The following is a 13,149-nucleotide window of genomic DNA, read 5'->3' as shown; positions in this document are numbered from 1 at the left end:
AATGCTATGTTATGAAATCCTTGATAATGGACTCCAGCAACTTCCCTACTACCGACATTAGGCTCAATGGTCTATAATTCCCTATTTTCTCTCTACCTCACTTTTTGAATAGCGGGGTTACATTCGCTACCTTCCAATCTGTAGGAAACATTCTAGAGTCCAAAGAATTTTGGAAAATTACCACCAACGGATCTACTATTTCTCAGGCCACTTTCTTAAGTACTCTGGGATGAAGATTATCAGGCCCTGGAGATTTGTCTGCCTTCAATCCCATTAATTTCCCCAAAACCATCTCTTTACTAATATCATTTCCTTCAGTCCCCCAGTAGAACTTGTGTTCCTCAGAACTTCCGGCACAGTATTCATGTCTTCCTTTGTGAAGGCAGAAGCAAAGTACAAATTTAGTTCCTCAGCCATTTCTTTGTTCCCAGTTTTGCTTTTTCTTGCTAATTTGTATGCCTCTTCTTTGAATCTAATTTCTCTTGTACGCCATAGTTTGGCCACAGTTCCCTTTCTACTCTTGCATCAAAGAGGAATAAACAACTTTTGGAGTCCACCTATTTGTTCCTTGAATGCCTGCCATTGCCTATCCGCTGTCCTTCCTTTCAGTAATATTTCCCAGTCTGTCCTTCCTTTCAGTAATATTTCCCAGTCTGTCATAGCCAGCTCATGCCTCATACCATTATAGTTACCTTTATTGAGGTTCAGGACCCTAGTCTCAGAATCAACTACCTCACTATTCACCTTGATCAAGAATTCTACCATATTATGGTCATTCATCCCCGAGGGCTCTCTCACAACTAGATTGCCAACTAATTCTTTCTCATTGCACAACACGCAGTCCAAGATGGCCCGTTCCCTTCTTGGTAAAGATTGGATTGGACAATATTTGCCACGGGTCTTGCTTGAGAAAATTGGGAAGGGCAATTTTCCCCAGGGATTTGGCTTGAATAGGCTGGTATGTATGGTATTTCCCAGAAATTCGCCATGTCATGTGTGAGGGCCGAGCTGCCAGTAAATCTGTTTTAGTGTGCTGCCTCTGATTATTTCATTGTCTTGTGTTTTAGTTGCTCCCATACCTAGTAATGGATATTCTGAAGGATTATCCTGGTGTTCCGGGAATCTTTGTTGCAGCTGCATACAGCGGGACTCTGAGGTATGTTTGAATCCATCAATTTTAATGGCCTGACTCCTTTCCAGTGATCTGCATGTCGTATTGTTTCCTTCAGTAGCAATACCCTGATTCCTTCCCACTCTGTCTCTAGTACTGTTTCCTCCAGTATCAATGCATTGGCTGCCGTCACAGTGGAGGACTTCATCAAACCTCATATCAGTTTATCGGAGAAGAAACTGTCTTGGATCACAAAGGGACTTAGTAAGTGAAATTTTGTGGCTATCAATGATCAAGTAAATGTCGAATCAATTTTTACAAATTTATCCATTTACGGGATGTGGACGTCGCTGATTAGGCCAGCATTTATTGCACTCATAAATGGGAGTTCCAATAGAACTGTATTCAATCCTCAATTGGGAAATGAAGGCCAATTCTGACTGGAACCAGCATTCACTTATCAAACTCATTCTTTACCAGGGCCTCAAAACTAAGGGACTGTTTACATCTTTCGGTCTTCCTCCACTTATAAACTACTTGTTATGAAAGCCAATACTTGACTTCATCTAATTGTTACTGGCTCATTTTACTCATGTGCTCTTGGCAGTTTTTGATGATAATGTGCATGATATACTTTTGGGTGGCACGGTAGCACAGTGGTTAACACTGTGACTCAAGGAGAGCTTTCATTGGAGACAGAGTTAACCACCATGGACCATTGTTGAAGCAAACCAAAATGCCAAGGATAGGCCTTTCTTCACTATTGTGTTTGGTCTTCGATACCTTACGAAGGAATCCACCAAACACCTCGACTTGTCCAAACTAGAATCTTTTATTGAGTCTTGTGTGGTAAGATAGCAATCTGTTACAGAGCATGTTATCATGGAGTCTGCTTATTATTCCTCTGAAATCTGCACCTAGCACTGACCAGTCACTTGTATGTCTTATTACCCTCTCAATCTTTTTCTGGAGATGACCGTATGTGTCTCCCCTAAGATGGGATGCCCTGGACACATGACCTTGGTCTGGAGGCCGCATGATGTGTCGGCACCGCTACCTGCTGGTTGGAGGTCGCCAGCCATCCATCTATGATATAACCCACAGGCATATCACCACACTCACTGATATGCAAACACTCTTATAATAGCTGGATAATATGTCAGAGGAATTCAACATGCCGTGGAGGTACAGAGAGAAATGAGGTGTTATATACAGGAGGTGCACAGGATTACTCGTCCATGTAACCAGCTACACTGTCTTCTGACCTCATTGCATGACACCAGGGTACGCAGGCATTTTCTTGTAGTCATACTGAGTACTTTATAACTAGTTAACCTATAAGTTTAATACATTATTATCAATTGCCCCAGTTCAGAGAAAAAAAGTAACCTTTAAACTCACCAACCAATCAGTTACTTGCTTATCTAACTCATGTCCTTGGACTTCAGCTCTCAGGTCTTGCTGTCTATCTCACTCTCTGTTAGATCGCTCTTTGATCTTGAAAATGCGAGACCAGCACCTCATTATGCTAAATTCCCTCACACATCAAATTACAGAATTCCCTACTCTGTCGAATCTGTACTCTGTCGAGTTAGTCTCCATAATACTTACCCCTTGAATGTGTAAAAACCTGTTGAGCGTGATTTAACAGAAAAATCTCTAAACGGGAGTTTGGGCGCGATTGACGGGATGTTTCACGGCGACCGGGTTGACAAAATCGCGGCCCATATTCAATGGACCTTTGTGCCGGAAATGAGCTTCCACAAGATTCTCACTGTTACTGGTAGCCTTGCCGTCTGATTTGCCAGATTTGTGCCTCAGCTGCTCGCCTCACTATTCACTCCCAGTCAACAGACAGGCATGGCAGTGTGCAGACCTGCTCCATGCTTTGAGGATGCCAACCTGGCCAGGCTTCTGGATACTGTGGAGGCAAGACAAGACCATATGTTCCCCCGAAGAGACCGGAGGACCAGCAGCAGAGTCACTAATACCACCAGGAATGCAGTGGCAGTAGCAGTCAGTGCGGGCTGCATGACCAGGAGGACAGCCGTACAATGTCCTAAAAGGGTGTCCGAAAACAGATAGCTGAGGAGATTGTGGAGCATTGGTGATAATCTTTCAGGAATCACTGGAGGCAGGAAGGGTCCCAGAGGACTGGAAAGTGACTGATGTAACACCACTGTTTAAGAAGGGAGGGAGGCAGAAGACGGGAAATTATAGGCCGGTTAGCCTGTCTTCAGTCTGGTCCCGCCGGTAAATACCAGCTTTGATTTACGCCGGCGGGACAGGCAATTTCTGGGCGGGACTTCGGCCCATCCGGGCCGGAGAATTGAGCGGGGGGTCCCGCCAACCGGCGCGGCCCGATTCCCGCCCCCGCCCAATCTCCGGTACCGGAGACTTCGGCGGGGAAGGGGCGGGATTCACGGCGGCCAACGGGCATTCTCCGACCCGGCGGGGGGGGGGTCGGAGAATGACGCCCTATATCGCAAAGTACTTGGAAGTGCATGGTAAAATAGGACTGAGTCAGCACAGCTTTGTCAAAGGGAGGTCATGTCTGACAAATCTGTTAGAGTTCTTTGAGGAGGTAACAAGGAAGTTAGACAAAGGAGAACCAGTGGGCGTGATTTATTTAGATTTCCAGAAGGCCTTTGACAAGGTGCCGCATAGGAAACTGTTAAATAAGTTAAAAGCTCATGGTGTTAATGGTAAGACCCTGGCATGGATAGAGGAATAGCTGATTGGCAGAAGGCAGAGAGTGGGGATAAAGGGGTCTTTTTCAGGATGGCAGCCGGTGACTAGTGGTGTGCCTTAGGGGTCTGTGCTGGGACCACAACTTTTCACAATATACATTAATGATCTGGAAGAAGGAACTGAAGGCACTGTTGTTAAGTTTGCAGATGATACAAAGATCTAATGAGGGACAGGTAGTATTGAGGAAGCAAGGGGGCTGCAGAAGGATTTGGACAAGCTAGGAGAGTGGGCAATGAAGTGGCAAATGAAATACAATGGGGAAAAGTGTGAGGTTATGCACTTTGGAAGGAGGAATTTAGGCATAGACTATTTTCCAAATGGGGAAATGCTTAGGAAATCAGAAGCACGGTAGGACAAGTGGGTAGCACATCACAGCGCCAGGGTCCCAGGTTCGATTCCCTCTGGGTCACTGTCTGTGGGAGTCTGCATGTTCTCCCCGTGTCTGCGTGGTTTTCCGCCGGGTGCTCCGGTTTCCTCCCACAGTCCAAAGACGTGCAGGTTAAGTAGATTGGCCATGATAAATTGCCCTGACTGTCCAAAACGGTGAGGAGGGGTTATTGGGTTACGGGGATCTGCACTGTATGTTCTATGTTCTAGCACAAAGGGACTTGGGAGTCCTTGTTCACAATTCTCGTAAGGTTAATGTGCAGGTTCAGTCGGCAGTTAAGAAGGCAAATGCAATGTTAGCATTCATGTCAAGAGGGCTAGAATACAAGACCAGGGATGTACTTCTGAGGCTGTATAAGGTGCTGGTCAGACCCCATTTGAAGTATTGTGAGCAGTTTTGGGCCCTGTATCGAAGGAAGGATGTGCTGGCCTTGGAAAGGATCCAGAGGAAGTTCACAAGAATGATCCCTGGAATGAAGAACTTGTCGTATGCGGAACAGTTGAGGACTCTGGGTCTGTACGCGTTGGAGTTCAGAAGGATAAGGGGGGATCTTATTGAAACTTACAGGATACTGCGAGGCCTGGATAGAGTGGACGTGGATAGGATGTTTTCACTTGTAGGAGAAACTAGAACCAGAGGACACCATCTCAGACTAAAGGGACGATCCTTTAAAACAGAGATGAGGAGGAATTTCTTCAGCCAGAGGGTGGTGAATCTGTGGAATTCTTTGCCGCAGAAGGCTGTGGAGGCCAAATCACTGAGTGTCTTTAAGATAGAGATAGATAGGTTCTTGATTGATAAGGGGATCAGGGGTTATGGGGAGAAGGCAGGAGAATGGGGATGAGAAAATATCAGCCATGATTGAATGGCGGAGCAGTCTCGATGGGCCAAGTGGCCTAATTCTGCTCCTATGTCTTATGGTCTTATGGTCTTATCTCCATCAAACTGCGTGGTTAAGTTACCACCTCTTCCCTAGCATCAGTTCTGCCTGCCATCCCTCAACCTCCCAACACCCCCTCCCCCCGTAAATCACTGGCAGACATCTCGCACCCTCCCCACATCTAATCTTTGTGGTTGTTCCTCAGTACGTTCTGGCACACACACTAGCATAACCCATTTTTGATGAGGTGCAGTGCCCACACATGCCACCTGCATAGACCCCCCTGAACTATCAAGGATACAGTTCACAAAGCCCTCTCTTTGTCACTGCAAGTGAAGATAGCCCATAATAAGGGAGGGGGAGACTTACCTGGACACTGTGTTTCAGGAGGCAGTCACACCTGTCAGAGTAAGTAGTTTAAATCCTGCCAGTGGCCAGGGACAGCAGGGTGTGACTGCAAGTCAGGCAGGTAAAGGGAACCAGCAGTCAGGAACTCAGGAGCCTCAGCCCTTGACCCTGTCCAACAGGTACGAGGCACTTGCTCCCTGTGTGGATGGCGAACAGGGCTGCAGGAAGGATGAGTCAGCTGACCAAGGCACCATGGTTCAGCAGGTTCAAGGGGAGGGAGTAAATAGGCAAGTTGTAGTTGTAGGGGATTCTATTATCAGGGGGATAGATAGTATCCTTTGTGAGCAGGATAAAGAGTCCCGCATGGTATGTTGCCTGCCCAATGCTAGGGTGCGGGACATCTCTGACCGGCTTGAAGGATACTGGAGAGGGAGGGGGAGGATCCAGTTGTTGTGGTCCATGTCGGTACCAACAACATAGGCAAGTCTAGAAAAGAGGACCTGTTTAGAGATTATAAAGAGCTCGGATTCAAATTAAAAAACAGGTCCTCAAGGGTCATAATCTCCGGATTACTGCCCGAGCCACGTGCAAATTGGCATAGGGAGGCAAGAATAAGGGAAGTTAACACGTGGCTGAAAGAGTGGTGTGGGAAAGAGGGGTTCCTTTTCATGGGACACTGGCATCAGTTTTGGGACAGGGGGGACCTATACCGTTGGGATGGTCTCCACCTGAACCGAGCTGGGACCAGTATTCTGGCGAAAAGAGTAAATAGGGTGGTCAATAGGACTTTAAACTAGAGATTGGGGGCGAAGGGAAAGTCAGGGAACCAAGAGGTGAAGTAATCAGGGGGAAGCATAGCTGCTTAGGAATACAAAAAAGCACGAAAAGACAGAACTCAGGAGAGGTTACGATAGTCCCCAGCCCACAAAATATGATACAGTGTATGGAAAGGCTCAGTAAACCAAGGTCCACCACACTAAGAAAACAAAAAGGGACGGTCAATAGAGAATTAAAGGTGCTATATTTAAATGCGCGCAGTGTACGGAACAAGGTCGATGAGCTTGTGGCCCAGATTGTGACTGGCGGGTATGATGTGGTAGGCATCACAGAGACATGATTGCAGGGGGTTCAGGACTGGCATTTAAACATCCAGGGATTCACAACCTATCGAAAAGACAGAGAGGTGGGCAGAGGGGGTGGGGTTGCCTTGTTAATTAGGAATGAAATTAAATCAATAGCACTAAACGACATAGGGTCAGATGATGTGGAGTCTGTGTGGGTAGAGTTGAGGAACCACAAAGGCAAAAAAACCATAATGGGAGTTATGTACAGGCCTCCTTACAGTGGTCAGGACCAGGGGCACAAAATGCACCACGAAATAGAAAGTGCATGTCAGAAAGGCAAGGTCACAGTGATCATGGGGGACTTCAATATGCAGGTGGACCGGGTAAATAATGCTGCCAGTGGACCCAAGGAAAGAGAATTCATTGAATGTTTACAGGAAGGCTTTTTGGAACAGCTTGTGATGGAGCCCACGAGGGGACAGGCCATTCTGGACTTAGTGTTATGTAATGAGCCAGACTTGATTAAAGATCTTAAAGTAAGGGAACACTGAGGAGGCAGTGATCATAATATGGTAGAATTCAATCTCCAATTTGAAAGAAAGAAGGTAGAATCAGATGTAAAGGTGTTACAGTACAGGGGCATGAGGGATGTACTGACGAAAATCGACTGGGAGCAGAGCCTAGTGGGAAAGACAGTACAACAGCAATGGCAGGAGTTTTGGGAGTAATTGAGGACACAGTACAGAGGTTCATCCCAAAGAAAAGAAAGGTTATCAGAGGGGGGATTAGGCAGCCATGGCTGACAAAGGAAGTTAGGGAATGCATCAAAGCAAAAGAGAAAGCCTATAATGTGGCAAAGAGTAGTGGGAAGTCAGAAGATTGGGAAGGCTACAAAAACAAACAGAGGATAACAAAGAGAGAAATAAGGAAGGAGAGGATCAATTATGAAGGTAGGCTTGCCAGTAACATTTGGAATGATAGTAAAAGTTTCTTTAAATACATGAAAAACAAACGGGAGGCAAAAGTAGACATTGGGCCACTCCAAAATGAAGCTGGTAATCTAGTGATGGGAGACAAGGAAATAGCTGAGGAACTAAATAAGTACTTTGCGTCAGTCTTCACACGAGAAGACATGAGTAATATCCCAACAATTCAGGTGAGTCAGGGGGCAGAGTTGAATAAGGTAGCCATCACAAAGGAGAAAGTGCTAAGAGGTCTAAAAATTGATAAATCGCCGGGCCCAGATGGGCTACATCCTAGAGTTCCAAAGGAGATAGCTGAAGAAATAGTGGAGGCGTTAGTTATGATCTTTCAAAAGTCACTGGAGTCAGGGAAAGTCCCAGAGGATTGGAAAATCGCTGTTGTAACCCCCCTGTTCAAGAAGGGAACAAGGAAAAAGATGGAAAATTATAGGCCAATTAACCTAACCTCGGTTGTTGGCAAGATTCTAGAATCCATTGTTGAGGATGAGATTTCTAAATTCTTGGAAGTGCAGGGTCGGATTAGGACAAGTCAGCATGGATTTAGTAAGGGGAGGTCGTGCCTGACAAACCTGTTAGAGTTCTTTGAAGAGAAAACAAATAGGTTAGACCAAGGAGAGCCAATGGATGTTATCTATCTTGACTTCCAAAAGGCCTTTGATAAGGTGCCTCACGGGAGACTGCTGAGTAAAATACGGGCCCATGGTATTCGAGGCAAGGTACTAACATGAATTGACGATTGGCTGTCAGGCAGAAGGCAGAGAGTTGGGATAAAAGGTTCTTTTTCGGAATGGCAACCGGTGACGAGTGTTGTCCCGCAGGGTTCAGTGTTGGGGCCACAGCAGTTTTCTTTATATATTAACGATCTAGATGACGGGACTGGGGCATTCTGGCTAAATTTGCCGATGATACAAAGATAGGTGGAGGGGCAGGTAGTATGGAGGAGGTGGGGAGGCTGCAGAAAGATTTAGACAGTTTAGGAGAGTGGTCCAAGAAATGGCTGATGAAATTCAACGTGGGCAAGCAAGTGTGAGGTCTTGCACTTTGGAAAAAAGAATAGAGGCATGGACTATTTTCTAAACGGTGACAAAATTCACAATGCTGAAGTGCAAAGGGACTTGGGAGTCCTAGTCCAGGATTCTCCAAAGGTAAACTTGCAGGTTGAGTCCGTAATTAAGAAAGCAAATGCAATGTTGTCATTTATCTCAAGAGGCTTGGAATATAAAAGCAGGGATGTACTTCTGAAGCTTTATAAAGCATTAGTTAGACCCCATTTAGAATACTGTGAGCAATTTTGGGCCCCACACCTCAGGAAGAACATACTGGCACTGGAGCGGGTCCAGCGGAGATTCACACGGATGATCCCAGGAATGGTAGGCCTAACCTACGATGAACGTCTGAGGATCCTGGGATTATATTCATTGGAGTTTAGGAGGTTGAGGGGAGATCTAATAGAAACTTACAAGATAATGAATGGCTTAGATAGGGTGGACGTAGGGAAGTTGTTTCCATTAGCAGGGGAGACTAGGACCCGGGGGCACAGCCTTAGAATAAAAGGGAGTCACTTTAGAATAGAGATGAGGAGAAATTTCTTCAGCCAGAGAGTGGTGGGTCTGTGGAATACATTGCCACAGAGGGCGGTGGAGGCCAGGACGTTGAGTGTCTTTAAGACAGAAGTTGATAAATTCTTGATTTTTCGAGGAATTAAGGGCTATGGAGAGAGAGCGGGTAAATGGAGTTGAAATCAGCCATGATTGAATGGTGGAGTGGACTTGATGGGCAGAATGGCCTTACTTCTGCTCCTATGTCTTATGGTCTAATAAGCAGGCAAGGGCCAAGACTGGGACCGAGTACCAGAGATCCAAGTCCTCACCTGCATTGAGGAACGGGCCCTGGAGATTGTGGGGTTGACCGAGGAGAGACTGACAGCGAGCTTGGCTAGTGTCACAGAGGTGAGGATCCACTGCCCCTTCACCTAATGACCTGGCTCAAATGAGTTGTTCATGTCAGACAAAGTGATCCTTCCCTTTCGCTGACCACATGTACATTCTCTCACAGGATCTCCATACAATGGGGCCGGGCCAACCGGAGTCGCCCCCCACCACCCTCCACCATTCAAGAGACCACCTCAGAGGAAAACTCCATGGAGACCACCATCGAGGCGTCACAGCTACCACCCGCACCTTCCACCAACACAGAGACATACACCTCAGTGGATAACATTAGTGGACAGGCTTCGAGGGCACAATCTGGCGAGTACCAGTGGCTGATGCAGATCAGGTGGAGGCAGGAACATCCAAGGGAGTCAGCAGTAGGGGGTCTGCTGGATCGCAGAGTCAGATGTCGAGCCTCTGGACAAGCTATCCCAGGAGCTGATGCAGATGCTTGGACTTGGCCGTGAAATTCAGGAAGGAATGCCAGCAATATTCCAGCGAGTGCATAGCCATTTGGAGGAGTCCCAAAGGCTGCGGGCACAGGGATAATGTCGGCAAGCATGGCACTGATGCCAACACTGCTCAGTGGCAACCACAGTGGAAAGCTTGCAGAACGATGTCAGCGTCTTGTGTAGTGGAGTCGAAGGCATGGCTCAGTCTATGATGATCATGGTTGAGAGCCTTGACATCATGTCCCAGGTGATGAGGGACGTGGACACGTCGCATACGCAGGTGGAAATTTCCAAGGCACTGTAGAGCATGGCCCAGTTGCTGAGGGACATGTCCCAGACGCAGATGGACATTGCCAAGGCACCCCAGAGCATGGCCCAGTCACAGAGGAGCATTGCTGAGTATGTCAATATCATGGTGCAGACAACGGGGATGCACAAAGACTGGCAGAGCCAGATGATGCAGAGGCCTCTGGAGCTCACTCCAGCTGCCCCACCACCCCATGGAGTCCCCCGGGGACTTGTGGCAACCATCAGGGAGGAGGAAGCACTGGAGGCCCACCCGGGGCCTGCCACCAAATAGTGGACCGCAGTGTCCTGTGCTTCCGAATTCCGCCCTCCTGACACAGATGCATCTCAAGGACGGTGGGCAGAACAGGGTGGCATGGTGATGCGAGTGACATTGCCAAATCATCCAGGGTCCTCCAGCTCCAGAAGATATCCATCAAGGGCACCAAAGGCCGCAGGGCACGGAAAGTAGCAGGTTGCCTCCATCTCTGACATGCATCCTGGGGACACACCTAGACGTAGCAGTAGGCCACGTAAGAAGATTGAGGATTACTAAGTGGGCACTGCCAGAGTGTCACAACCTGTAGCTAGGGGGAATGGACATACCCAATGATCACAATTAAAACATGTTACACCTGATGCATGAGAAAGCCTCTGTCACGTTAATCTTCACAGCGGGCCTGTCTGCACCCCCACCCCCTGTTGCCCTCCGCTCCCCCACCCCTCACATCCTGGGCACAGTGATCCAAGATCAAACGTGCCCGATACAGATCCCGTTCAGAGGAAGGCATGAGACTGCTGCCAGCAGAAAGACAGGAGTTAGACTTTGTCTTAAACTGTGGAGCACCAGAGCCTATCTCACAGCGACTGATCATCACTCTCGTACCTTGTATATTTCCTCACTGACAGTGGTACAGGGTAGTCGGGGGGGGGGGGGGGCGCTAATTGGATGGGAGGGGAATGGGGAGAAGGACGCGAATGATCCAGGGGTCCACTCATAGAATCATAGAATCACAGAATTTACAGTTGTCATGTGAGAGTACCTTTAAGAAATGGGTGTTTATATATAGGTACGTATATAAATATCTGTAGTGAGAGTACCTTTAAGTAATTGGTGTTTACTACTGCAGTGATGTTGGAGAGTGGGTGGAGCTGGGCTGTCTGTCAGCTTTTTACTTTGGTTTTAGGTTGTTTGCTGCAGGGTGTGCTTTAGTTTTGTTTTCAGTGTTGGAGCTGAAGCCCGGCAGAGCAGATGTACGGTTGTTCTCTCTGCCATCAAAAGACCATCTCTTGATCATTTGGTGAATTCAGAATTATAAATGTTCTCAGTAGTGAATGCAAACCTAATGTGCTTCTGTTAAAAGGTGTTTTTAAGTCGTATGGATGTTAAAAGGAAAACTTAAAGGATTACTTAATGTTGTATTCTTTGGGGATTGTATTTGAATTAATGGTTGCTACGATGTTCACTGTATGTTTTAAAAAGGTTAACTTGAGTTCATAGAATAAACATTGTTTTGCTTTAAAAAATACTTTTCAATTTCTGCTGTACCACACCTGTAGAGTGGGCTGTGTGCTCCCCATAGCACAATCTATTAAACGTTGTGGGTCAGGTGAACTCCATGATACACTTTGGGGTTCTCTAAACCCTGACCCATAACAAATTGGGGGCTCAAGGGGGATAGAAGTCTATCTTTTGGATTGGTTTAGTAAACTTAAAGACAGAGAGGGGTGAGCATATTGTGGTTGCTTTTCAGGTGTGGTATTCTAGTTTAAGTAGGGAGTGTGTTGTGGACAATGACTCTTTCAGAGGCTCAGAAATTTTTGGGGGTGGAGATGGTCACACGCAGTACCTTATGGACAGAGACTAAAAGCAGACTGTTAGATTTGGTAAGAACATTGCAGTTAACATTACCTGACAAAATGCAAAAAGATGAGGTAATTATGGCGGTGGTTAAGCATTTAAAGTTGCCTGAGATAGAGTTTGACTCATTGGAAATGGCAAACATTCAGTTGCAAATTAAACAAATGGAACATGAGAAAGAATTAAAGCGGCTGGCATACGATAGTGAGAGAGAGGAAAAAGAAAGAGAAAGAGAGAGAGAGGAATAAGAAAGAGAAAGAGAGAGAGAGGAAAAAGAAAAGGAGAGAGAAGAAAGGAGAAAAGAAAGAATAGCCCAAGCAGAACAAAACAAAAAAGAAAGGGAGATACATATCAGGGAAAAAGATAAAGAGAGGGTGTTTGAACTTCAGAAAATGGCCAGGAAACATGACAATCAGTTAAAATTGGCAGACGTAAAGGGACACGTACAGTTGGAGTAGATGGATGAGGATAATGAGACAGAGTGTCACAGTCGAAGACGTGGTGAGAATCTATTTAAAAATGACAAAGCATTGCCAAGATTTGATGAGAAGGAAGTGGAAGCCTTTTTCATTTCATTTGAGAAGGTAGCTAAACAAATGAAATGGCCACAGGACATGTGGGTGTTACTGATTCAAACAAAGCTGGTAGGTAGAGCAAGTGAAGTGTTTGCATCACTACCGGAGGAGGTATCTGGAACGTATGAGAAGGTGAAGAAATCCATCTTAAGTGCATATGAGCTAGTGCCTGAAGCTTACAGACAAAGGTGCAGAAATTCAAGGAAAGAATTTGATCAAACATACACGGCGTTTGAAAGGCTCAAACAGAGTAACTTTGATAGGTGGATAAGGCTTTGAAAATAGACCAAACGTATGAAGCTCTCAGAGAAATTGTACTTTTGGAGGAGTTTAAAAATTCAATTCCTGATGTAGTGAGAACTCGTGTAGAAGAACAGAGGTTTAAAATTGCGAGATTAACAGCAGAAATGGCAGATGATTATGAATTAGTTCAAAAATCAAAGCGTGGTTTCTGACATCAGTTTCAGCCGGTGAGGGATAGAAACTGGGGACTTGAGAAATACACAAGTGGTAAAGGTGA

At 46.2% G+C, this 13,149-nt stretch overlaps 1 protein-coding gene across 1 annotated transcript in view; it reads left to right on the top strand.

Moving 5' to 3' along the window:
• slc5a8l (solute carrier family 5 member 8, like) overlaps window positions 1-13,149 on the top strand; it is a 195,213-nt gene that overhangs the window by 122,213 nt on the left and 59,851 nt on the right. Inside the window, exons 9-10 of the mRNA XM_072480642.1 lie at window positions 1,068-1,156; window positions 1,266-1,375. Coding sequence (XP_072336743.1) covers window positions 1,068-1,156; window positions 1,266-1,375 — 199 coding nt within the window. The remainder of the gene's footprint in view (window positions 1-1,067; window positions 1,157-1,265; window positions 1,376-13,149) is intronic.

This window comes from Scyliorhinus torazame, chromosome 17 (genome assembly GCF_047496885.1).
Source record: "Scyliorhinus torazame isolate Kashiwa2021f chromosome 17, sScyTor2.1, whole genome shotgun sequence".
Taxonomy (NCBI): Eukaryota; Metazoa; Chordata; class Chondrichthyes; order Carcharhiniformes; family Scyliorhinidae; genus Scyliorhinus; species Scyliorhinus torazame.
The sequence above is the reverse complement of the archived record's forward strand: the minus strand, read 5'-3'. Positions and strand labels throughout refer to the sequence as shown.